Genomic DNA, 26,500 nt, shown 5'->3' on the forward strand with positions numbered 1-26,500 from the left:
AGTCACGAGTCCTGACGCATTAAATTAAACCCCCAACGCTTCAAATTAAAACCCTGGCCTTCTTCGCATCTTTTTCAAACCAGTTTCATTATGTTGCCAGGGATAAACCACGCAACCCCACCCCCTCTCTCCTAACCCCCGCTCAATCTTGTTTTTAATTAAAGCTTCAGCATGAAACATTACATTTCATTGCAGCATTTTAGAGAGGAAGGGATTTCTCCAGTGGAACACTTTCCGAGCCGTGTTCCCCACCCCCCCACCATTCCTTCCAAAGTGGGTGGATATATATCGACCCTTCCTGCACTGTCCTGCATCCGGGGACTGACTCCCTCACTGCGCTGTGTGGGTGTACCGACACCACACAGTGGGCTGCAGTGGGTTCAGGAAAGCGGCTCACCCACCACTTCCTCAAGGGGTTCCAAATGCTGGCCTCGCCAACAACCCCACATTTACTATGGTCAATCCACCCAACCCGCACATCTTGGGACACTAAGGGGCAATTTAGCGTGGCCAATCCACCCAACCCGCACATCTTGGGACAATAAGGGGCAATTTAGCATGGCCAATCCACCCAACCTGCACATCTTGGGACACTAAGGGGCAATTTAGCATGGCCAATCCACCCAACCTGCACATCTTGGGACACCAAGGGGCAATTTAGCATGGCCAATCCACCCAACCTGCACATCTTTGGACACTAAAGGGCAATTTAGCACAGCCAATCCACCTAACCTACACATCTTTGGACACTAAGGGGCAATTTAGCATGGCCAATCCCCCTAAACTACACATCTGTGGACACTAAGGGGCAATTTAGCATAGCCAATCCAACTAACCTGCACATCTTTGGACACTAAGGGGCAATTTAGCATGGCCAATCCCTCTAATCAGCTCACCTTTTGACACTAAGGGGCAGTTTAGCATGGCCAATCCACCCAACCTGCACATCTTTGGACTGTGGGAGGAAACTGGAGCACCTGGAGGAAACCCACGCTGACACGGGGAGAACCTGCAGACTCCACACACACGGCGACCCAAGCCAGGAATTGAACCCGGGTCCCTGGAGCTATGGGTCAGCACAGGAAAAAGCCACAATGCAATTGGGCACAGGAAAGCAGCCCCTGGCAATCCGGAGGAGGGGTGGTTCCCAGGGCAGGACACCCAAGTCCTTTGACAGGATGCTCCCATCACCAGAACTTTCAAGCAGGCACCAAAAAGAACTTACATTGATACACTCCCACCCAGTTGACACAGGTTTACTAGACTGATACCTAGGTAGAGCTTGTTGTCTTATGAGGATAGTGTGATCTTGGTTCGTAGAGTTTAGATGACTGAGTGGGCATGACCGGATCAAAGTATATAAGGTCCTGGACCATCTCAACAAGATGAAGGAGGAAAGCATGTTTCCTCTTGTGGGTGAGTCCAGAACTGGAGGGCTGGTGGGGGTGCGGAGGGGAAACAATGATTTTAAAATTAGATTGGGGGGGGGTCACCCTTGTACAGCAATGGGCAAGCTAAGCTGGTGAGTGGGCCTCATGAGTGACCCCCCTTCATTCCACAAGATTGAAATGGAGCTCGTTCGCTCACTGTGACCCCCATGGAAAAGTTTAAAAACCTTGAATCCTCGCCAAATCTTTCACAGCCAGTTATAGAACGTACCAAATCATTTATATACTAATAGAACGGACATCAACTCCAAATGGTTAAAAACAAGAGAAATATTGACACTTTGGACACGGGGGAGCGCACGGTTCTCACAGTCAGTGAAGTGAGCTATCAGCACACAGCTCAATTCATTTTGATTTGATTTGATTTATTATTGTCACATGTATTGGGATACTGTGAAAAGTATTGTTTCTTGCACGCTATACAGACAAAGCATACTGTTCATAGAGTACATAGAGGAGAAGGATTTGATTTACTATTGTCACATGTACTGGGATACAGTGAAAAGTATTGTTTCTTGCGCGCTATACAGACAAAGCATACTGTTCATAGAGTACATAGAGGAGAAGGATTTGATTTATTATTGTCACATGTACATAGGGGAGAAGGATTTGATTTGATTTGTTATTGTCGCATGTATCGGGATACAGTGAAAAGTATTGTTTCTTGTGTGCTATGCAGACAAAGCATACCGTTCATAGAGTACATAGGGGAGAAGGATTTGATTTGATTTATTATTGTCACATGTATCGCGATACAGTGAAAAGTATTGTTTCCTGCACACTATACAGACAAACATACAGAGAGTGCAGAATGTAGTTTTAAAGTCATAGCTGGGGTGTAGAGAAAGATGCAAGGTAGGTCCATCCAAAAGTCTGTTGGCAGCAGGGAAGAAGCTGTTTTTGAGTTGGTTGGTACGAGACTTCTGTATCTTTTTCTCGATGGAAGAAGGTGGAAGAGAGAATGTTTGGGTGCGTGGTGTCCCTGATTATGCTGGCTGCCTATAGGCAGCACGTTGGCACAATGGTTAGCACTGCTGCCTCACAGTGCCAGGGACCCGGGTTCGATTCCCGGCTTGGGTCACTATTTGTGTGGACGTTCGCACGTTCTCCCCGTGTCCGCGTGGGTTTCCTCCGGGTGCTCTGGTTCCCTCTCAAAGTCCAAAAGACATGCTGGTTAGGGCACATTGGGCATGCTAAGTTGCCCCTTAGAGTCAGGGGGACAAGCTGGGGTTTTGGGGTTGGGACCTGGATGGGATTATGGTTGGGTGCAGGCTGGATGGGCCGAATGGCCTCCTTCTGCACTGTAGGGATTCAATGACTTGCCCTTGCTTTTGGTGCGAATTGCTTCAGTCAGACCGGCAGGGGGTAAAAAAAACCCTGGGTCCCTGGCGCTGTGAGGCAGCAGTGCTAAGCACCGCGCTGCCCATATGTGGGTGATGGACAATGCCAGCAGGGAGTGTGAAATTTCAGAGTTAAAAGACATTAGCAGCAAAGTCTGAGAAGATTCCGCCTCACGGTGGCGGGGGGGGGGGGGGGGGGGGCGGAGATTAGGCAGGAATGTGTCACATGGTCGAGCATGGGGGTAAGGAAAGTGTGAGTGATACATATGTGGGTGATTATTTATATATATATATATATAAACAGCAGTCAACACAGCCCTTCTGTAAATAGGCATTTCCATAAGTACAGACAGTACTTCACCCCCAGGCCTGTGTGGAGAAAGTGTCTGTGTGTGTGGGAGTGTGTGTGTGTGTGTGTGTGTGTGTGTGTGTGGGAATGTGTGTGTGGGAGTATGTGTGTGTGAACATGTGTGGGAATGTGTGTGTGTGGATGTGTGTGAGTGTGTGTGGGAGTGTGTGTGTGTGTGTGTGTTTGTGTCTGTGTGTGTATATTTGTGTGTGTGTGGGAATGTATGTGAGTATGTGTGTGTGTGGGAATGTGTGTGCATGGGAATGTGTGAGAGTGTGTGTGTGTGGGAATGTGTGTGTGTGTGTGTGTGTGGGAATGTGTGTGCATGGGAATGTGTGAGAGTGTGGGAATGTGTGTGTTTGTGTCTGTGTGTGTATGTGTGTGTGTGTGTGGGAGTGTGTGTGCATGGGAATGTGTGAGAGTGTGTGTGTGTGGGAATGTGTGTGTGTGTGTGTGGGAATGTGTGTGCATGGGAATGTGTGAGAGTGTGGGAATGTGTGTGTGTATGTGTGTGTGTGGGAATGTGTGTGTGTGTGTGTGTGTGGGAATGTGTGTGTGTGTGTGTGTGTGTGTGTGTGTGGGAATGTGTGTGTGTGTGGGAATGTGTGTGTGAGAGTGTGTGAGAGTGTGTGTGAATGTGTGGGAGTGTGTGTGTGTGTGTGTGTGTGTGTGTGCGGGCGGGGCAGGGGGGGAGGAGCAGAGGGGAGGGTACGGGGAAGGCTCCACAGGCCTGGAGAGGGGGAGAGGGCTGAGGGAGGGTCAAGTGCTCCACGTCCATGTGGAAATGGTTATCGCAAACTAAGGACGGGTTACACACATCGTCACAAGTTATCGTCATAAGTCACAGCCAGATCAGCAAATGGAGGCTGCACTCAATTTCAAGTTGTTTCTCCTCTCTCTGTCTCCTAGATTATCTCAGTTGGACAAGTGGGGCCATATAACTCACATAACTCAATCACAAAAGGCTCTCGGTTTCAAGTCTTGCCCTGGGCCACACGACAGTGGAACCCATTCCGTTAACCCTAGGATTGGTCCCTGTGACTTACTCGAGGCTTGCCATATTCAATTAACCTCCCAATCCTTCATGTTAAAACCCTGCCCCTCTTTACATCCTTTCCAACATCAGTTTCATTATGCTGTCAAGGATACGCATGTCCCACGAATGAATAAAAAAAGATAGATGGTCTTGCTCCAAATAATGTCCATTAAATATTAATCAGGTAGTCGGCAGCGCAGCAGGAGGCCATTTGGCCCATCCAGTCTACACTGACAGTACCTTTAGCATGGCCAATCCACCTAACCCCACATCTTTGGACACTAAGAGGCAATTTAACATGGCCAATCCACGTAACCCACACATCATTGGTACTATGGGGCAATTTAGTACAGCCAATCCACCTAACCCGCACATCTTTGGACACTAAAAGGCAATTTAGCATGGCCAATCCATGTAACCCACACATCATTGGGCACTAAGGGTCAATTTAGCATGGCCAATCCACCTAACCTGCGCGTCTTTGGACACTAAGGGGCAATTTAGCATGGCCAATCCGCCTAACTTGCACATCTTTGGCTGTGGGAGGAAACCGGAGCACCCAGAGGAAACTCACACTGACACGGGGAGAGCATGCCAAATTCGCACAGACGGTGACCCAAGCCAGGAATCGAATCCGGGTCCATGGTGCTGTGAGGCAGCAGGGCTAACCAACTGTGCCACTGCGTCACCCTTAACATTAACTAGAGCCTAAGATTGTCATTCGATCTTCAGGCTGGGCCGAGACTCATCATTAATCATTTACAAGTCTCTATCTTCCTTATTGAATGACAGCCTTTAATTTATCTTCAGGTCTCTGTTTGCTGGCCAGAAAGTTTGTGCTGTGTGTGGTTGGGGCAACAGGGACTGTTTTTAATGGAAGGCATGTTGCTAAGATAAAATAAAATGCCCTCCCTTGAAATAACTTCCCAGTCCCTCTTCAAACTTCCTCATTCTCCGAAAGCCCACACGACACCTGGTACTGGATTTCTGGTTGTTATTTCTTTCCCGTACAAAGTGGCAATCAGGGCTGGATTTGGAAGTGGTTTGCGCTGCTGCCTCACAGTGCCAGGAACCCGGGTTCGATTCCCAGCTTGGGCCACTGTCTGTGTGGAGTTTGCACATTTCTCACCGTGTCTGCGTGGGTTTCCTCCCACAGTCCGAAAGACGTGCTGGTTAGGGTGCATTGGCTGTGTTAAGTTCTCCCTCAATGTTACCCCAACAGGCTCCAGAGTGTGGCAAAAAGGGGTTTTCACAGTAACTTCATCGCAGTGTTAATGTAAGTCATAAATAATTTTCAAACGTTAAAATTCTCCGGCCTCGCCCACGGATTCTCCAGTCCTGCTGCAGTGAACAGAGATTTGGCTGAGTGCCAAATTCTTCATCTGTCTGGTGTTTTGGTGTTGGGGAAAGAGGTTGAAGTGGGGGGAGGGCTGGTGTTATGGGGGGGAGGGGGGGCGGGAGGGTGTTGGGGGGACAGGTGCTGGAACAGGGGAGGCAGGAACTGGGGCTGTAGAGGGGGTGGGGCTGCATGGTGCGGGGGCTGGGACTGAGGCGGTGGGGGGTGTGGTGGTGGAGGTGGGGGGGTGCAGTGCGAGATCTGGAGATATCTGGCCCTTGTCTCCTGCATTGCACAACTGTCACCTTTCCCGCTTGAAACAGAATCCCTACAGTGCAGGAGGAAGCCATTCGGCCCATCGAGTCTGCAGCGACCACAATCCCACCTAGCCTCTATCCCCATAACCCCATGCTAATAGCCTCTATCCCCATAACCCTGCTAATCCTCCCAACACTCGGGTCAATTTAGCATTGTCATCCACCTAACCTGCACATCTTTGGACACTAAGGGGTAATTGAGAATGGCCAATCCACCTAAACTGCACATCTTTGACACTAAGGGACAATTTAGCATGACCAATCCACCTAACGTGCACATCTTTGGACACTAAGGGACAATTTAGCATGGCCAATTCACCTAACCTGAACATCTTTGGGCACTAAGGGGCAATTTAGCATGGCCAATCCACCTAACCTACACATCTTTGGACACTAAGGGGCAATTTAGCATGACCAATCCATCTAACTTGCACATCTTTGGATTGTGGGAGGAAGCCAGAGCACGTGGAGGAAACCCACACAACACGGGGAGAACGTGCAAATTCCACGCAGGACAGTGACCCAAGCCAGAATTATCAAGTAAGTTCTGTACTGAGTTAACGGCGCCTGATTTTGAAGTGGCTGCAACGCGGGGACAGAAATAAAATTAATGCCTGAACAATAATGAGGAATTGAGGTCACAGTCCCTAATTATGCTGTAATTAACTGTTGACAGTCTCTTGATAAGCTTGTTATTACTCTGAGAGATCGAAAGAGATTGCTATTCTCAAACACCCTCAGGCCATCGACAGGCACTCAGCAGCCGGTTCAGCCCATTCAAAGCACTCGCCCCGTTGTAATCTGGGGAAGGTGGGAGTCAGGTCACACACAGAAAGATCCCACAAACTGGGTATAATGGCCCACCCATCTATTTCCTTCGCGTGACATGGATTCCTCCCTGAGTCGAGGTGGCTGTGGTCCAGTGAGATTAGCCCTGGACTATTAATCCGGAAACTCAGCTAACATTCTGGGTGTTGGCCTCCGTGACTAATGTCCCATGAGTCACCAGGAGGGCGACACAGTGGCACAGTCGCCTCCACAGCATAGGAACCCAGGTTCGATTCTCACTTTGGGGTGACTGTGCATTTGGGGAGTCTGTACGTTTTCCCTGTGTCTGTGTGGGTTTCCTCTGGGTGCTCTGGTTTCCTCCCACAGTCCAAAGATGTGTTGGTTAGGTGGATTAGCCATGCAAAATTGCCTCTTAGTGTCAAAAAGTGTGTAGGTTAGGTGGATTGGCCATGCTAAATTGCCCCTTAGTGCCCAAAGATGTGTAGGTTAGGTGGATTGGCCATGCTAAATTGCCCCTTAGTGTCCAAAGATGTGCAGGTTAGGTGGATTGGCCATGCTAAATTGCCCCTTAGTGTCCAAAGGTCTGCAGGTTAGGTGGATTGGTCATGCTAAATTGCCCCTTGGTGTCCCAAGATGTGTGGGTAATGTGGAGTAGCCATGCTAAATTGCCCTTTGGTGTCAAGATGTGTAGGTTAGGTGGATTTGCCATGTTAGATTGCCCCTTAGTGATCCACAATGTGTCAATTAGATGGATTGGCCATGTTAAGTTGCCTTTAGTGTCCAAAGATGTGCAGGTTAGGTGGATTGGTCATGCTAAATTGCCCCTTAGTGTCCCAAAATGTGCGGGTTATGTGGATTGGCCATGCTAAATTGCCCCTTGGTGACCCAACATATGCAGGTTAGGTGGATTAGCCGTGTTAAATTGCCCCTTAGTGTCCAAAGATGTGCAGGTTAGGCGACTGCCATGCTAAATTGTCCCTTAGTGACCCACAATGTGTAGATGAGATGGATTGGCCATGCTAAATTGCCCTTTTGCATCCAAAAGATGTGTAGGTTAGGTGGACTTGCCATGCTAAATTGTCCGTTATTGACCCACAATGTGTAGATTAGATGGATTGGTCATGCTAAATTGCCCCTTAATGTCCAAAGATGTGCGGGTTAGGTGGATTGGCCATGCTAAATTGCCCCTTAATGTCCAAAGATGTGCGGGTTAGGTGGATTGGCCATGCTAAATTGCCCCTTAATGTCCAAAGATGTGCGGGTTAGGTGGATTGGCCATGCTAAATTGCCCCTTAATGTCCAAAGATGTGCGGGTTAGGTGGATTGGCTGTGGTACATGTGCGGGATTATGTGGATTGGACCGTGAAGACGGCCTGACTCTCTGTCAGAGAGTCAGTGCAGACCTGATGGGCTTGAATGGCCTCTTCTGCACCGTAGTGGGGGGGGGGGCGTGGTTTAGCAAGTACTTTGGGGCCCAAACAGCTGAAGGTGCCAACTCTGCCAATGGTGGAGTGATGTAAAAAAAAAGAGATGCTTGGGGTGGGGGAGTGCAGAGATCTTGGAAGGTTACATCAGACGCAATAAACCATTGCCATAACTTTGTGATATCTCCCTCTTCCTATTATGTTAGACTTTCTGTCAATCAGCAAGATACGGATCAACCTTACACAATCTTATAGTTATCAGTGCTTTCTAAAACAGGACACAATGACCATATGGCGAGGTACTGTAATAATTAACTGGTCCAGGAAATATCTTCCATAAAACTAGTCAGAGATGCCTCCAGTTTAGTTTTGTAACAATCCGTTCTTTAATCTGCCCAAGGATTCTGCCATCTGTCAATAGTCGAAATCTCCAAAGGCGCTAGCATAGATACAGTGCGCCGAATGGCCTCTGTCCCTGTTTCTACGGCAGGTCAGCTGTGAGTCAGTGGCTGGGCTTTAAATTTTATTCATTGGTGTCACAAGTAGGCTTACATTAACACCACCAACACCTCTACTTTATCAGGAGGCTAAGGAAATTTGGCATGTCAGCGAGGGTTCTCACCAACTTCTACAGATGCACCATAGAAAGCATTCTTTCTGGTTCTATCACAGCTTGGTATGGGCTCCTGCTCTGCCCAAGACCGCAAGGAACTACAAAAGGTCGTGAATGTAGCCCAATCCATCACGCAAACCAGTCTCCCATCCACTGACTCTGTCTACACCTTCCCGCTGCCTCGGGAAAAAGCAGCCAGCATAATCACGGACCCCCCCACACCCCGGACATTCTCTCTTCCACCTTCTTCTGTTGGGAGAAAGATACAAAAGTCTGAGGTCCCGTACCAACCGACTCAAGAACAGCTTCTTCCCTGCTGCTGTCAGACTTTTGAATGGACCTACCTCGCATTAAGTTGATCTTTCTCTACACCCTAGCTATGAATGTAACACTACATTCTGCACTCTCTCTCCTTTCCTTCTCTATGAATGGTATGCTTTGTTTGTATAGCGTGCAAGAACAATACTTTTCACTGTATCCCAATACACGTGACAATAATCAATCAAATCCTTCTCCCCTATGTACTCTATGAACAGTATGCTTTGTCTGTATAGCAGGCAAGAAACAATACTTTTCACTGTATCCCAATGCATGTGACAATAATAAATCAAACCAAATCCTTCTCCTCTATGTATTCTATGAACGGTATGCTTTGTCGGTATAGCAGGCAAGAAACAATACTTTTCACTGTATCCCAATACATGTGACAATAATAAATCAAATCAAATCCTTCTCCCCTATCTACTCTATGAACGGTATGCTTTGCCTGTATAGCGCGCAAGAAACAATACTTTTCACTGTATGTTAATAAATCAAATCAAAAATCAATTTAGCATGGGTAAAAATAAACTTAAACTAAATCTTCCCCAAACTCTGATATCCTTCCCCTCCCCGCCCGGTTCCAATTGTAAAAGGAGAGAGATGGTGAGATACCTGCACCGGATTATTATCTAGACTGGGAGGTTCCAGTAGGGGCCAGCAGTGTTTTAGTGTATCTTGTACTAACAGGGACTGTGTAGCAGTGCAAATTGCACTGGCGTCTCTGTCTTTTTTCCTCCCCCCCTCTCATTTATTTGCAAGCTCCGCTGCAAGGAAACACAGAGAGAGAGGGGAAGAAAGAAGCCACAATTTTAAATATAGCTGAACAGCCTCATTCCGTCACATAGAGCGGATCGGAGACGAAGTTGCATCCTTTAAGCTCGCAGCCGAGATTGTGGACATGTTAGCACGGAGGCGTCGCAAGTAAGTGGGTGAATGGGGAGAGAGAGAGAAAGGAGAGAGAGAGAGAGAGAAACGTTTCTCAGGAGTGAAAAATGCAATGGGAAATTGATCGGTAGCAATTGTAAATTTCTGTTCAGCAAAACAAAACCCTCCTTCTCCTCCTCCTCCTTCCCCAGTTTGAAGATTGAGGACGAAGCAGAAGGTGGGGAGGTGGAGGGGGGGGGAGGGTAAATGTACGAATTACAAAATCATAAGGCTGGTGCAGAATTTAGAGAAGGGAAGAGAGAGAGAGAGGGAGCTGGCTTAAGTCAAAGGGTTTGAGATGAATGGAGGAGCTTCAAGGCACAAAAAAATGTATTGGGGGGAGGGGAGGGGGGTGGGGAGACAATTAACATCCACTATCTTGCCCCCCAGCCTCCACCACCTCTGAATGGAGAGGGGCATTGGTCTGTTCTCCATCACTGTAAGGGTTCAGCTGAGTGACCACTTAAATATTGGAGGAGGAGAGAGATTGGAGTTGTTGCCCCCAGTGGCGTGCCAGTTGCAGATCTGTCTTTGGCCTCTTGCGAATCAATAGCTACCTTAGAATCATAGGATCCTACGGTGGAGACGAAGGCCAGTCGGCCCGTCCAGTCTGCAATGACCACAATCCCACCCAGGCCCTTTTCCCCACAACGCCAGGCATTTGCCCCAGCGAGTTCCCCCTGACACTAAGGGGCAATGTAGCGTGGCCAATCCACCGAATCCGCTCATCTTTGGGACTGTGGGAGGAAACCAGAGCACCCGGAGGAAACCCACGCAGACATGGGGAGAATGTGCAAACTCCACACAGACGGTGACCCGACCTGGGATTCGAACCTGGGGCCCCTGGCACTGTGAAGGGACCACTGTGCCACTGTGCTTCCTCTAGGGTGGTGCAGCGGTTAGCACCGCTGCCTCACAGCACCAGAGACGCAGGTTTGATTCCAGCCTTGGGTCTGTGTGAAGTCTGCATGATCTCTCCCGTGTCTGCGTGGGTTTTCCCCCCCCCCACACTCCAAAAGATGTGTAGGTTCGGTGAATTGGCCATGCTAAATTATCCCTCAATGTCCAAAGATGTGCAGGTTAGGTGGATTGGTCATGCTAAATTGCCCCTTAGTGTCCAAAGATGTGTAGGTTAGGTGGATTGGCCATGCTAAATTGCCCCTTAGTGTCCAAAGATGTGCAGTTTAGGTGGATTGGCCATGCTAAATTGCCCCTTAGTGTCCAAAGATGTGTAGGTTAGGGGGATTGGCCATGCTAAATTGCCCCTTAGTGTCCAAAGATGTGTAGGTTAGGGGGATTGGCCATGCTAAATTGCCCCTTAGTGTCCAAAGATGTGTAGGTTAGGTGGATTGGCCATGCCAAATTGCCCCTTAGTGTCCAAAGATGTGCAGGTTAGGGGGAGTAGCAGGATACCGTGGTGTTATGGAGATAGGGCCTGGCTGAGATTGTTGTAGGTGCAGATTCGATGGGCCAAATGGGCTCCTTCTATACTGTAGGTATTCTGATTTCATTAAAACCAACCTGCAGCGTTGCAACTTGCTATTTATTTAGCTCATTTAACACAACAAAAGGAAAAAGTCCCAAGACATTTCTGACAGAGGGGCCTTAGAAACAGAAAGTGGAACAGAGGTACTCAGGAGATGTTCAGAGGGGTTGCAGGGGAGAGAGAGACAAAGGGATTCAGGGAGGGAATTCCAGACCTTGGGATCCAAGGAAAGCACGGGCGCCTTCACTGCAGCGACGGAATTCAGGGGAATGGAGAGACCGGAATTGGAGGAGCGCAGAGATCTTTGTCTTAGGATTGGACCAGGTGGATTCAGGGAGAATGTTCCCAACTGTGCGGGAGTCCAGAATCAGGGGGTCACAGTTCGAGGATAAGGGGTGAACCTTTTAGGAATGAGGCGAGGAGAGATTTCTTCACCCAGAGGGTGGTGAATGTGTGGAATTCACCCCCACAGAAAGGAGTTGAGGCCAAAATGTTGTGTGATTTCAAGAAGGAATTAGATATCGCTCTTGGGGATAAAGGGATCAGGGGGAAGGAGGGATCAGGATATTGAATTTAATGATCAGCCATGATCAAAATGAATGGCAGAACAGGGTCGAAGGGCCAAATGGCCTTCTCCTGCTTCTAGTTTCTATGCTTCAATGAGTTCTGGACTGGGGGAGGGGGGGAGGTTTGGTTTAAAGAGATAGGAAGGGGAGAGAAGCCAAGGGAGGGTTTAAAAAGAACGATGCAACGTAGAATTACTCATCAGAAATACATGGACATCAATTGCGTCATTTTGATTTGAGTGAGAATGTACAGCACAAAAACAGGCCAATTTTCCGTCTGCTCTGTGCTGTGTTTCTGTTCTACATGAGCCTCTCTCCACCTCACCCTGTCACCACATCCTTCTATTCCATTCTCCCTCTTGTGTTACTCACTTTGCTCCCCCAACACCCCCCCCACCCTTAAATGTATTAAATGTATCGACACTATTCATCTCAACCACTCCCCGTGGGAGTGAGTCCCACATTCTCCCCACTCCCCATGGGAGCGAGTCTCAGATTCTCCCCACTCCCCATGGGAGCGAGTCTCAGATTCTCCCCACTCCCCTGCGGGAGTGAGTCCCACATTCTCCTTCATTCCCTGCGGGAGTGAGTCCCACACTGTCCTCCATTTCCTGCGGGAGCAAGTCCCACATTCTCCCCACTCCCCATGGGAGCAAGTCTCAGATTCTCCCCACTACCCATGGGAGCGGTCTCAGATTCTCCCCACTCCCCTGCGGGAGCGAGTCCCATATGCTCCCTGCTCCCCTTGGGAATGAGTCCCACATTCTTCCCACACCCTGTGGGAGCAAGCCTCACATTCTCCCCATTCCTCTATGGGAAGTAGTCCCACATTCTCCCCGCTCCCTGTGGGAGCGAGTCCCACATTCCCACTTAAGGGCGGCATGGTGCTCCAGTAGTTAGCACAGCGCCAAGGATCCGAGTTAGATTCCTGGCTTGGGTCACTGCCTGTGCAGAATTTGCACGTTCTCCCCATGTCTGCATGGGTTTCCTCTGGATGCTCCGGTTTTGTCCCACAGTCCCAAGATGTACGGGTTAGGTGGATTGCTAAATTGCCCCTTAGTGTCAGGGGGATAGGAGCGTAAGTATGTGGTGTTACGGGGATAGGGTGGGATTGTTGTTGATGCGATGGGTCGAATGGCCTCCTTCTGTACAGTAGAGATTCGTGATTCTTTTTTGTTACGGAGACATGGCTGCAGGGTGACCAGGGGTGGGAACTGAATGTCCCAGGGTATTCAGTATTTAGGGAGGGCAGACACAAAGGAAAAGGCGGTGGAATGGCACTGCTGGTTAATGAGGAAATGAACACAACCGTGAGAAAGGATATTAGCTCTTGACAACGCGGGGTCTGTATGGGTAGAGCTGAGAAATACCGAGGAGTATTGAACATTAGTGGGTGTCATATATAGACCCTCAAACTGCAGTGGTGACGTTGGGAATGGCATTATGCATGAAATTAGAGATGCATGTGATAAAGGGAATATCGGTGATCATGGGTGATTTCAATGTGCACATAGATTGGACAAAGCAAATTAGCCACAATGGCACAGAGGAGGAATTCCTGGAGTGTATACGGGATGGTTTCCTTGTCCAATATTTGGAGGAACCAACTCGAGACCAGGCCATCTTAGTCTGGATACTGTGTAATGAGAAGGGAATCTTATCTGTACGAGACCTCTTGGGGACGAGCGACCATAACGTGATGGAATTTTTTTTTAAATCAAGATGGGGAGTGAAGTAGTTGATTCGGAGACTAGGGTGCGGAATCTTAATAAAGGGAACTATGAGGATATGAGTTGGCCTTGATAGATTGGGGAGAGTTACTTAAAGGGATGACAGTGGGTGGGCAATGGCAAACACTCAAGGAACGCATTGGGGGAACTGCAGCAACTGTTAATTCCTGTCTGGCACAAAAGCAAGATGGGTAAGAGAGCCAATCCACAGCTTACAAAGGAAATTGGAGAGAGTATCCGATCCAAGGGAGAAGCATACAGATTGGCCAAGAAAAATAATAGGTCTGAGGATTGGGTGCAGTTTAGAATCCAGCCAAGAAGGACCAAGGGATTGATTAAGAAGGGGAAAATACAGTTCGAAAGTAAGCTTGTAGGGAACATAAAAGACTGACAGTAAGAGTTTCTATAGCTATGTGAAGAGAAGGAGGTTAGTGAAGACAAATGTAGGTCCCCTACAGACAGAAACGGGGGAATGTATAATAGGGGACAAAGAAATGGGCGAGCAACTGAATGCATACTTTGGTTCTGTCTTCACAAAAAAGGACACAAATCAGATGCCAGAAATGCAAGATTTAGTGAGAGGGAGGAACTGAGGGAGATCGGTATTAGTAGGGAAATGGTAGTGGGAAAGTTGATGGGACTGAAGATGGATAAATCCCCAGGGTCTGATAATCTACATCCCAGAGTACGTAAGGAAGTGGCTCTAGAAATAGCATTGGTGGTCATCTTCCAGGATTCTATAGACTCTGGAACAGTCCCTGCAGAATGGAGGGTAGCGAATGTCACTCCAATATTCAAAAAAGGGAGGCAGAGAGAAAACAGGGAATTATAGAGCAGTAAGCTCAACGTCGGTAGTGGGGAAAATTCTCAAATCCATTGTCAGGGACTTTATCGCGGAGCATTTAGAAAGCAGTGGCAGGATTAGACAGAGTCAGCATGGATTTATGAAGGGGAAATCATGCTTGACAAATCTGTTGGAAATCTTTGAAGATGTAACTAGTAGAATTGCCAACGGGGATCCAGTCAATGTGGTATATTTGGACTTTCAGCAAGCGTTTTACAAAGTCCCGCATAAGAGATTATCATGCAAGATTAAAGCGCATGGGATTGGGAGAAGTGTATTGGGATGGATAGAAAACTGGCTGGCAGAGTGGAAATAAAGAGTAGGAATTAATGGATCCTTTTCAAATTGTGAGGTGCCACAGGGATCGGTACTGAGACCCCAGCTATTCACAATATATACTAATGACTTGGATGAGGGAACAAAATGTAACATCTCCACGTTCACAGATGATACCAAGTTGGGTGGGAGGGTGAACCGTGATCCAGATACAGAGATCCTTCAGAATGATCTGGACAGGTTGGGTGAGTGGGCACATCAATGGCAGATGCAGCACACTTTGGATAAATGTGAGGTTATTCACTTTGGAAGCAAAATCAAGAAGGCAGATTCCTACCTGAGTGGCTGTAAATTGGGAGAGGGGGAGTGTGCAGAGGGACCTGGGTGTCCTTGGGCACCAGTCGCTGAAGGTAAGCATGCAGGTGCAGCAGGCGGTAAAGAAGGCAAATGGCATGTTCATTGCGAGAGGTTTCAAGTACAGGAGCAGGAATGTGCTGTTGCAATGATACAGGGCCTTGGTGAGGCCACACCTGAGTATTGTGTGCAGTTTTGGTCTCCTTTTCTGATGAAGGATGTTCTTGCTCTCGAGAGATACAGCGAAGGTTTACCAGGCTGATTCCAGGGATGGAGGGACTGATGTATGAGGAAAGATTGACTAGGTTAGGATTGTTTTCACTGGAGTTCAGACGAATGAGGGAGGGGATATAATAGAGACTTATAAAATTTTAACAGGACTGGACAGGGTAGATGCAGGGATTGTAACAAATAGCACAGCAGGCTCAAAGGCCAAATGGCCTCCTTCTGCTTCAATCTTCTATGTTTCTATTCTCCCCTCACCCCATGGGAGCGGCTCCCGCATTCTCCTCATTCCCCATGGGAGCGAGTCCCACATTCTCCCTACTCCCTGCAGGAATGAGTCCCACATTCTCCCTACTCCCCGGGGGAACGAGTCCCACATTGTCCCCACTCCCCGGGGGAGCGAGTCCCACATTGTCCCCACTCCCCGGGGGAGCGAGTCCCACATTGTCCCCACTCCCCGGGGGAGCGAGTCCCACATTGTCCCCACTCCCCGGGGGAGCGAGTCCCACATTGTCCCCACTCCCCGGGGGAGCGAGTCCCACATTGTCCCCACTCCCCGGGGGAGCGAGTCCCACATTGTCCCCACTCCCCGGGGGATCGAGTCCCACATTGTCCCCACTCCCCGGGGGATCGAGTCCCACATTGTCCCCACTCCCCGGGGGAGCGAGTCCCACATTGTCCCCACTCCCCGGGGGAGCGAGTCCCCCATTGTCCCCACTCCCCGGGGGAGCGAGTCCCACATTGTCCCCACTCCCCGGGGGAGCGAGTCCCACATTGTCCCCACTCCCCGGGGGAGCGAGTCCCACATTGTCCCCACTCCCCGGGGGATCGAGTCCCACATTGTCCCCACTCCCCGGGGGATCGAGTCCCACATTGTCCCCACTCCCCGGGGATCGAGTCCCACATTGTCCCCACTCCCCGGGGGAGCGAGTCCCCCATTGTCCCCACTCCCCGGGGGAGCGAGTCCCACATTGTCCCCACTCCCCGGGGGATCGAGTCCCACATTGTCCCCATTCCCCGGGGGAGCGAGTCCCACATTGTCCCCATTCCCCGGGGGAGCGAGTCCCACATTGTCCCCACTCCCCGGGGGAGCGAGTCCCACATTGTCCCCACTCCCCGGGGGAGCGAGTCCCACATTGTCCCCACTCCCCGGGGGAGCGAGTCCCACATTGTCCCCACTCCCCGGGGGAGCGAGTCCCACATTGTCCCCACTCCCCGGGGGAGCGAGTCCCACATTGTCCCCACTCCCCGGGGAAGCGAGTCCCACATTGTCCCCACTCCCCGGGGGAGCGAGTCCCACATTCTCCCCCACTCCCCGGGTAAAGAAGTTTCTCCTTGAGATCTCTATTCGACTGGTGAAGACAGTAAACGTTCCTAAATTGCAGCTTTGTGCGCTTCCAGTTAATTCCCTTCTGACTTATTAACATTTAAACACAACTCATTTTCCAAGGAAAATCGCTGTTGCATTCGTCATTCAAAGCTGACAGAATGGACAAGCAGTCAGCAAATCGATTGGAATGTAGATGAAGAGAAGGGGTCGAGAACAAGGGGTCAGGGTCTCAGGATACGGGTATGTCACTTAAGACTGAGATGAGGAGAAACATTCTTTACTCAGAGGGAGGTGAACCTGTGGAATTCTCCACCACAGAAAGCTGCGAAGGCCTGTCACTGATTGTAAGAAAGTAGATAGATTTCCAGAGTCCAAAGGTGTCAAGGAGTATCGGAGAATGTGCGGGAATGTGAGATTGAAATTCAGCCATGTTTGATTTGATGTATTATTGTCACATGTAACACTATATTCTGCCCCCTCTGCTTCCCTTCTCCCCTGTGTGCTCTATGTACAGTATGCTTTGTCTGTGTAGTGCGCAAGAAACAATATATGTGACAATAATAAATAAAATCAAATCCTTCTCCCCATGTACTCTATGAACGGTATGCTTTGTCTGTATAGTGCGCAAGAAACAATACTTTTCACTGTATTCCAATGCATGTGACAATAATAAATCAAATCCTTCTCCCCATGTACTCTATGAATGGTATGCTTTGTCTGTATAGCACGCAAGAAACAATACTTGTCACTGTATCCCAATACATGTGACAATAATAAATCAAATCAAATCCTTCTCCCCTATGTACTCTATGAATAGAATGGAATTGAACCCTGGTCCCTGGCGCTATGAGACAGGAGTGCTAACCACGATGCTGCCCCAGAACGTGACAATAATAAATCAAAACAAATGTATTAGGATACAGTGAAAAGGCAAAACATACCGTTCATAGAGTATAGTGCAGTACTCGGTCCCCCAAGGCCTGTGAGGCAGCAGTGCTAACCACTGTGCCACTGTACCACCGATTAGGAGCAATACATGTGGGTTCAATTCCAGGCTTGGGTCACTATCTGTGTGGAGTCTGCACGTTCTTCCCATGTCTGCATGGGTTTCCTCCGGGTGCTCTGGTTTCCTCCCACAGTTCAAAGATGTACAGGTTACGGGGATTGGTCATGCTAAATTGCCCCTGAGCATCCAAAGATGTGCAGGTTAGGTGGATTGGCCATGCTAAATTGCCCCTTAGTGTCCAAAGATGTGCAGGTTAGGGAGAGTAGCAAGGTAAATGCGTGGGGTTACAGGGATACAGCCTGGGTAAGATGTACTGCCGGAGAGTTGATGCTGGTTCGATGGGCTGGATGGCCTCCTTCTGCACTGTGGGGATTCTTTGATTCTATGAATTTGCATGAAATTGCTGTTCGTGGGTGTAACGATTTTAATCAGGCAATTGAGGTGGGCCTGTTTGAATATAAACCAATAAAAGATGTCCTTGATATCTTAGGGCCAAATTGATAGGTCAATTGCGGAGTGTCTTGTTTTAGACTTGGACTCCCTGATTGGCGTATTAATTTGGCCCTTAATGAGGGATATCTTTCAAAAGCAGCCAAATAAACAAACTCAAATTAACTTCGGAACAAATTAAAAGGGACAGCTCCCCAAAAGGAGGAGGAACAGCCCGAACAGAAAACAAGGTTGAAAAGAAACTTAAAACATCAAATCATAATGTGGTTATCGGGGTTTATAATACACCCCAGCCCCTGTGGTGCCCAGCGGGCACGGAAGGCGTCAGTTGCGCCCGTGGACACTGCACACTCCCTCTCCAGGGACATCTGACCGCGAATATAGCCTCGGTAGAGGGGCAGACAGTCAGGATGGACGACCCCGTCGATCGCCCGCTACCCGGACCTGTTAACGGCGAGTTCCGCCAGGAGTAGGCTGACAAGGAGGTCGCCGTCCCTCTCCACGCCAGGCGCCGTGTGGAGCAGGAGTGCGGGGCTGAGGTGAAAACAAAACATCGATAAAAGGTTTGTGAGGTCAACAAAAAGGAAATGCCACCTCAGACACAAAACGTAGCCCTTAATCGGGTCTAAAGGCCAACTTCAGATGCCTGATTACAGTGGGATCTTGCCGTGCACAAATTAGCATTTCTGGTGGTGATGCTTGGATGTCAAAAGCTGGGGGGGCGGGGAAGGGGTGGTGGTGGGGGATGGGGAAGGGGTGGTGGTGGGGGTGGTGGGGAGGTCCTCTTGTGGCCGAAGAAGATGCTATATCAATGCAAGTTGTCTCCTCTGGGTCGATCGGGTGAAAGAATGTTCCTGTATGCTGTCTCACACACAAACTCTTTCTTTTAGGAAGCCGAGGTTATTGCAATGGTGCACACTGAGTGTCTTATGGATGACTGTGGTGATCCTCATGGCTATCGGTTTAGCAATCCAGACTCTGGGGATCGCAGACAAGAAAAGGTTATTTTTACTTTCTGCTTCAATGTTGTGCGGAATTTCGGAACGAGCGTCCAATATGTTGCGGAAAAGAGAGATTTCATAATTTTATAAACTTCTATTGGGTCACCCCCCCCCCCTCAACCTCTGTCTTTCCAGGGAGAACAACCCTAATTTACTCAATCTCACCTCATAGCTAAGACCAGTCTACATCCTGGTGAACCTTTTCTGCACTCTCTCCAAAACCCCCACGTCCTTCCAGTAGTGCGGTGACCAGAACTGGACGCGGTATTCCAGATGTGGCCTAACCAACGTTCTGTATAGCTGCGACATCATATGCCAACTTTTATACTCTATGCCCCGTCCGATAAAGGCAAGCATGCCTTCTTCACCACCTTTTCCACCTGTGTTGCCATCTTTAAGATCTGTGGACTTGCACACCCAGATCCCTCTGTGTGAGTATACTCCTGATGGTTCTGCCATTTATTGTAAAGCTCTCCCCCTACCACCACCACCGCACCCACCCCCCCCCCCCCCCCCCTGCCTCAGATCTACCAAAATGCATCACTTTGCATTTATAAATGGTACTTTGCTACTCGAGAACACAAACAGAAAATCCCAGCAGGCCTGAGAGCATCTGTGGAGAGAGAATAGAGCCAACGTTTCGAGTCTGGATGACCCTTCGTCAGAGCTAAGAGCAAAGAAAAACAGACAAGATTTATACGACGAGGTTGGCCAGGGACTGTAACTGGATAAAGGAAATGTGAATGATGATGATGATAAAGGCTGAGAATGGTGCTAAAAGCGTCCATTAAGTGGTCGGAATTTGTGTGAATGGCAGAACAGAGGGTACAACTTGTTAAGGGACAGCCAGAGGAATGTGGCAGTTGCCCTGAAGTGGGTGCGGGGGGGGGTGGTGGGATTGGTTTGGGGACAAAATGGAGAACGGGAATGGAGAAGTGGGAAAAATGGAAGTGAGAATGTAGGGTGATTAAAAATGGATGAATGAGATGAAAAGAAATGAAACAAAATAAATGGAAATAGGGCAGTTAGCAGCACAGCTGCCTCACAGCGCCAGGGACCCGGGTTCGATTCTGGCCTCGGGTCACTGCCTGTGTGGAGTTTGCACGTTCTCCCCATGTCTGCGTGGGTTTCCTCCAGGTGCTCCGGTTTCCACCTGCACTCCAAAGATGTGCAGGTTAGGGGGATTGGCCATGCTAAATTTCTCCTTAGTGTACAAAGATGTGTAGGTTAGGTAGATTGGCCATGTTAAATTGCCCCTTAGTGTCCAAAGATGTGTAGGTTAGGTAGATTGGCCATGCTAAATTGCCCCTTACTGTCCAAAGATGTTCAGGTTAGGTGGATTAGCCATGCTAAATTGCCCCTCAGTGTCCCGAGGTATATAGGTTAGTTGGATTAGCCATGCTAAATTGCCCCTTAGTGTCCAAAGATGTATAGGTTAGGTGGATTAGCGGGGTAAATACTTGGGGTTACGGGGACCAGTCCTGGGTGGGATTGCCTCTTTATTTTAGGGGGATTACATGGGGTTACAAGGATAGGGCCTGGGTTCATCTCACGATCCGAAGATGTATAGGTTAGGTGGATTGGCCGTGCTAAATTGCCCCTTAGTGTCCAAAGATGTATAGGTTAGGTGGATTAACCATGCTAAATTGCCCCTTAGTATCCCAAGATGTATAGGTTAGGTGGATTAGCTATACTAAATTGACCCTTAGTGTCCCAAGATGTGTAGGTTAAGTGGGTTAGCAGGGTAAATACTTGGGGTTACGGGGACCAGTCCTGGGTGGGATTGCCTGTTTGTTTTAGCGGGATTACATGGGGTTACAAGGATCAGACCTGGATGGGATAGTTGTCAGTGATGACTCGATGGGCTGAATGGCCTCCTTCTGCGCTGTAGGGATTCTTTGGATTCTGTGAAATAGGGTGAAGGTGGAGGGGAGAGTACACACTCTGAGGTAGTTGAACTCGATGTTCAGTCCAGAAGGCCATAGGAAGACGAGGAAGCTGTTCCTCCAGTTCACTGGAGCATTGCAGAAGGTCAAGCACGGACATGTGGGCAGGAGGGCACATTGAATTGACAAGCAACAGGAAGGCCTGGGTCATTCAGACTCGAAACGTTGGCTCCATTCTCTCTCTCCGCAGATGCTGTCAGACCTGCTGAGATTTTCCAGCATTTTTCTGTTTTGGTTTCAGATTCCAGCATCTGCAATATTTTGCCATTCCATGTTACATAATTCAGCTCTTAGTTACTGCAGTGTCACTAAATAACGCTGACAAAGGAACGAGGGAACAGCAGGAGGCCATTCAGCCCCTTGACTCGACACCAGTTTGATCACGGCTGATCCGTATTTTAACTCCACCAGTCTACCTTGTTTTCACAACCCATTGAGAGAGGATCAATCTCAGATCCAACCTCCACAACAGCCTGCTTCTCATTATAAGGTCACCCTTCATCCCGTTGCGACTTACCCACCAACAGAGGAAGTAGTTACTCTCAATCAACCCTCTTGATCAACCGATGGTCAATCCACCTAACTTGCACATCTTTGGACACTAAGGGGCAAGTTAACATGGCCAATCCACCTAACCCATACATCTTTGGACACTAAGGCATAATTTAGCACAGCCAATCCACCTAACTGCACATCTTTGGACACTAAGGGGAAGTTTAACATTGGCAATCCACCTAACCTGCACATCTTTGGACACTAAGGGGCAATTTAGCATGGCCAATCCCCCAACCCACACATTTTTGGATACTAAGGGTGCAATTTAGCATGGCCAATCCATCTAACTTACATATCTTTGGACACTAAGGGGCAAGTTAACATGGCCAATCCACCTAACCCTACATCGTTGGACACTAAGGGGCAACTTAGCACAGCCAATCCACCTAACCTGCACATCTTTGGACACTAAGGCGCAATTTAGCATGGTCAATCCACCTAACCTAAACATCTTTGGACACTAAGGGGAAATTTAGCATGGCCAATCCACCTAACCTACACATCTTTGGACACTAAGGGGCAATCTATCATGGCCAATCCACCTAACCTGCACACCTTTAGACACTAATGGTGCAATTTAGCACGGCCAATCCTCCTAACCTATATATCTTTGGAGTGTAGGAGGAAACCGGAGCACTAGAGGAAACCCATGCAGACAGGGGGAGAACTCCACACAGGCAGTCACCCAAGGCTGGAATCGAACAAGGCTCCTTGATGCTGTGATGCAGCAGTACAAACCCACTGTGCCACCATGCCAGCCCTGAAGAAGAATGCCCTTGGGCAACTCGAGATGGGCAGTAAAATGTTGGTCAGTCAGCGACGCCCATGTGCCATGAATGAATCAAAAGGATTCTAATCAACTTGAGGGAGTAAGCAGTAGAAAGGTGTGCCAGTGGGGTGAGATGAGCTTGGGTGGGAGGAGGCTGATGAGGAACTGAAACAACAACATGGATCAGTTGCCCATTTTGGCCACTGGCCTGTTTCTTTGTTGTGCATGTTTTACATTCTTTCGTAGGGCGATGCTGGCTGGCCAGCATTCATCGCCCATCCCTAGTTCACCTTGTTCAGAGGGCAGTTGACAGTGTGGCACTCCCTCTGTACTGACCCTCTGACAGTGTGGCGTTCCCTCAGCACTGACCCTCTGACAGTGCAGTGCTCCCTCTGTACTGACCCTCTGACAATGCAGCACTTCCTCAGCACTGACCCTCTGACAGTACATTGGCTGTGGCTCTGGAGTCATGTGTAGGCCAGACCGGGTAAGGACGACAGATTTCCTTCCCTAAAGACCATGAGTGAAGCAGATGGGTTTTTCCGACAATAGGTCATCAGTAAATTCTTAATTCAAGATTTAAAAAAAAGTTGAATTCCAATTCCACCATCTGCTGTAGCGGGATTCGAACCTGGGTCCCTGGAACGTTAGTGGAGTTTCTGGATTAATAATCCAGCAATAATACCACTTGGCCACCAACCTCCCCTAATGTTAATGTCATGTTAATTGTATTACCAAAGTGGATCGTACTGATGGATAAAGTACTTTAGGTACTATAAAGAGAGACTGCCGGGACACTGGGTGAGTCAGTGGGAGATAGACACATGCAAAGCTGTATCCTGTAGACAAACCAAGTGTCAGGAAAGGGATTTCTGCCTGTTTTTTTTGTAAAAAGTTTATTTATTAGTGTCACAAGCAGGCTTACGTTAAAATTAAGTTACTGTAAAATTCATCTAGACACCCCAATCCGTGCCTGTTCAGGCACACTGGAAGAGAAGTTAGCATGGCCAATGCACATCTTTCGGACTGTGGGAGGAAACCAGAGCACCCGGAGGAAACCCATGCAGACATGGGGAGAACGTGCAAACTCCACACAGACATTGACCCAAGCTCGGAATCGAACCCAGGTTCCTGGCACTGTGAGGCACCATGCTGAGGGAGCGCCGCACTGTCGGAGGGTCAGTGCTGAGGGAGCGCCGCACTGTCGGAGGGTCAGTGCTGAGGGAGCGCCGCACTGTCGGAGGGTCAGTGCTGAGGGAGCGCCGCACTGTCGGAGGGTCAGTGCTGAGGGAGCGCCGCACTGTCGGAGGGTCAGTGCTGAGGGAGCGCCGCACTGTCGGAGGGTCAGTGCTGAGGGAGCGCCGCACTGTCGGTGGGTCAGTGCTGAGGGAGCGCCGCACTGTCGGAGGGTCAGTGCTGAGGGAGCGCCGCACTGTCGGAGGGTCAGTGCTGAGGGAGCGCCGCACTGTCGGAGGGTCAGTGCTGAGGGAGAATCGAACCCAGGTCCCTGGCACTCTGAAGCGGCAGTGCTAGCCACTGTGACCACTGTGTCGCCGTAGCTGTATCCTGTAAACAAACCAACTGTCAAGAAAGGCATTTATGTCTCGTTTTCAACCCTACCCTCTGAGTCTGGATCAACTGTTGGTGTAACGCTGTTGTCAGCCGTGTTGCAGGAGACGTTTGTTAACACCGGCTGACTTTCTGATCGCTCCTGTCTTTCCCCAGGGTAACGTCCAGTCAGCCCGACCAGACGCCGGTTTTGAGCGTGGTCCCCCAGGACGAAGGGGGCCCACGGAAACCCTGTCAGCCCAAGACCCACGTGATGTTCCTCAAGACGCACAAGACGGCTAGCAGCACCATCCTCAACATCCTGTACCGGTTCGGGGAGGCGAGAAACCTAACATTCGCCCTCCCCAACTCCTACCAGTTTGGTTACCCCTTCCTCTTCAGCACCAGGAAGATTAAGTATTACAGTCCGCTTAAGATGCAGGAGTACCACATCATTTGCAACCATATGAGGTTCTTCCGACCGCAGGTAAAGGGATGGGTGCAGGTCCGGGCCCGTTTCTCCAGAGGAAAGGCGGCTCTGGGGGGGTTGGGGAATGGCATGGAGGTTCGGGGCAGAAGGAGTAGGGTGGGGGTGAACTGATAGAAGTCTTCAAAGTTAACAAACCGGAGTTTAGAAGAGGGAGAGGGGATCTCTCCGAAACTTATCATATGACAGAATCGTAGAATCCATACAGTGTAGAAGGAGGCCATTCGGCCCATCAAGTCTTCATCGACTACAATCCCACCCGAGCCCTATTCCCGTAGCCCCATGCATTTACCCTGCTAGTCCTCCTTGCATTTGGTCAATTTATAATGGCAAATCCACCTAATCTGCACAGCATTGGACACTAAGGGGTAATTTAGCACAGCCAATCCACCTAACCTGCACATTTTTGGACAACAAGGAGCAATTTAGCATGGCCAGTCCACCTAACCTGCACATCTTTGGACATTAAGGAGCAATTTAGCATGGCCAATCCACCTAACCTGCACATTTTTGGACAACAAGGAGCAATTTAGCATGGCCAATCCACCTAACCTGCACATCTTTGGATACTAGGGCTTGGGTGAGGGTGTGGTCGGCACAGATGTGATGGGCCTAATGGCCTCCTTCTGCACTGTGGGGATTCTATGAATAGAGATGTTTTACTGCAATTTTACAGGGCATTGGTGAGGCCACACCTGGAGTATTGTCTACAGTTTTAGTCTCCTTCTCCGAGGAAGGATGTCCTTGCTATAGAGGGAGCACAGCGAAGGTTTACCAGGCTGATTCCTGGGACGGCAGGTCTGTCATACGAGGAGAGACTAAGTCGGTTAGTATTATATTCACTGGAGTTTAGAAGAGTGAGAGGGGATCTCACAGGAACTTACAAAATTCTCCCGGGATTAGACAGGATAGATTCAGAAAGAATGTTCCCGATGGTGGGGGGAGTCCAGAACGAGGGAGGTCACAGTTTGAGGGTAAGAGATAAACCTTTTAGGACGGAGGCAAGGAGAAATTTCTTCACCCAGAAAGTGGTGAATGTGTGGAATTCACCCCCACAGAAAGGAGTTGAGGACAAAATGTTGTGTGATTTCAAGAAGGAATTAGATATCGCTCTTGGGGCAAAAAGGATTGAGGGATATTGGGTGGGTGGAGGGATCAGGATTTTGAATTTGATGATCAGTCATGATTTTAATGAATGGCAGTGCAGGCTCGAAGGGCTGAATGGCCTCCTCTTGCTTCTAGTTTCTGTGCTTCACAAATTATTTATTTATTCATGTAACAAGTCGGCTTACATTAGGCTGCAGTGAAGTTACATTGAAAGTCCCCTAGTCCCCACACTCTGGCACTTGTGCATTAAGGGAGAATTTAGCATAGCCAATCCACCTAACCAGCACTTCTTTCGGACTGTGGGAGGAAACCGGAGCACCTGGAGGAAACCCGTGCAGACATGGGGAGAACATGCAGACTCTGCATGGACAGTGACCCAAGCCGGGAATCGAACCCGGGTCCTTAGTGCTGTGAGGCAGCAGTGCTAACCACTGGGCCACCATGCTGGCCCAAAGGGGTTTGTTCGACTAAACCAAACAGTAGCAAATGGAATTTAACCCTGAAAAGTGCGAGTTGATGCATTTTGGGAGGACTGACAAGGCAAGGGAATACATAATGAACAGTGGGATGCTAGGACAGAGGACCAGAGGGATTTTGGGGTTCACAAATCCCAAAAGGCAGTAGGACAGATAGATAAGGAGGCTAAGAGGGCTTATTATTCAAGATGGCAGCAGAACATGGCGAGTTCTTACCTGTCATACCCAGTATACCCTCTTTTTTACTCTCGTTCTGTGCTTTTAACTCTTGTAAACTCTCTAACAATGGCGTTGTGCACTCTCTCCTTTCCTTCTCCCCTATGTATTCTATGCATGGTATGCTCTGCCTGTGTAAAGCGCAAGAAACAATACTTTTCACTGCATCCCAATACATGTGACAATAATAAATCAAATCAAATCTTTCTCCCCTATGAAATCTATGAACAG

At 49.0% G+C, this 26,500-nt stretch overlaps 1 protein-coding gene across 2 annotated transcripts in view; it reads left to right on the top strand.

Moving 5' to 3' along the window:
• LOC145337107 (galactose-3-O-sulfotransferase 2-like) overlaps window positions 1–26,500 on the top strand; it is a 68,061-nt gene that overhangs the window by 34,631 nt on the left and 6,930 nt on the right. The window contains exons 1-3 of one of the 2 annotated variants that reach the window (XM_080181864.1): window positions 9,763–9,894; window positions 19,055–19,165; window positions 24,161–24,470. In XM_080181864.1, the coding sequence (XP_080037990.1) occupies window positions 9,872–9,894; window positions 19,055–19,165; window positions 24,161–24,470 (444 nt within the window). In that variant the 5' untranslated portion in view covers window positions 9,763–9,871. Of the gene's footprint in view, window positions 1–9,762; window positions 9,895–19,054; window positions 19,166–24,160; window positions 24,471–26,500 lie in introns of those variants that run through there. The other variant, XM_080181865.1, reaches the window with a different exon arrangement.

The sequence above is a fragment of the Carcharhinus amblyrhynchos genome, unplaced genomic scaffold, assembly GCF_965287045.1.
Source record: "Carcharhinus amblyrhynchos unplaced genomic scaffold, sCarAmb.v2.hapA scaffold_43, whole genome shotgun sequence".
NCBI lineage: Eukaryota > Metazoa > Chordata > Chondrichthyes > Carcharhiniformes > Carcharhinidae > Carcharhinus > Carcharhinus amblyrhynchos.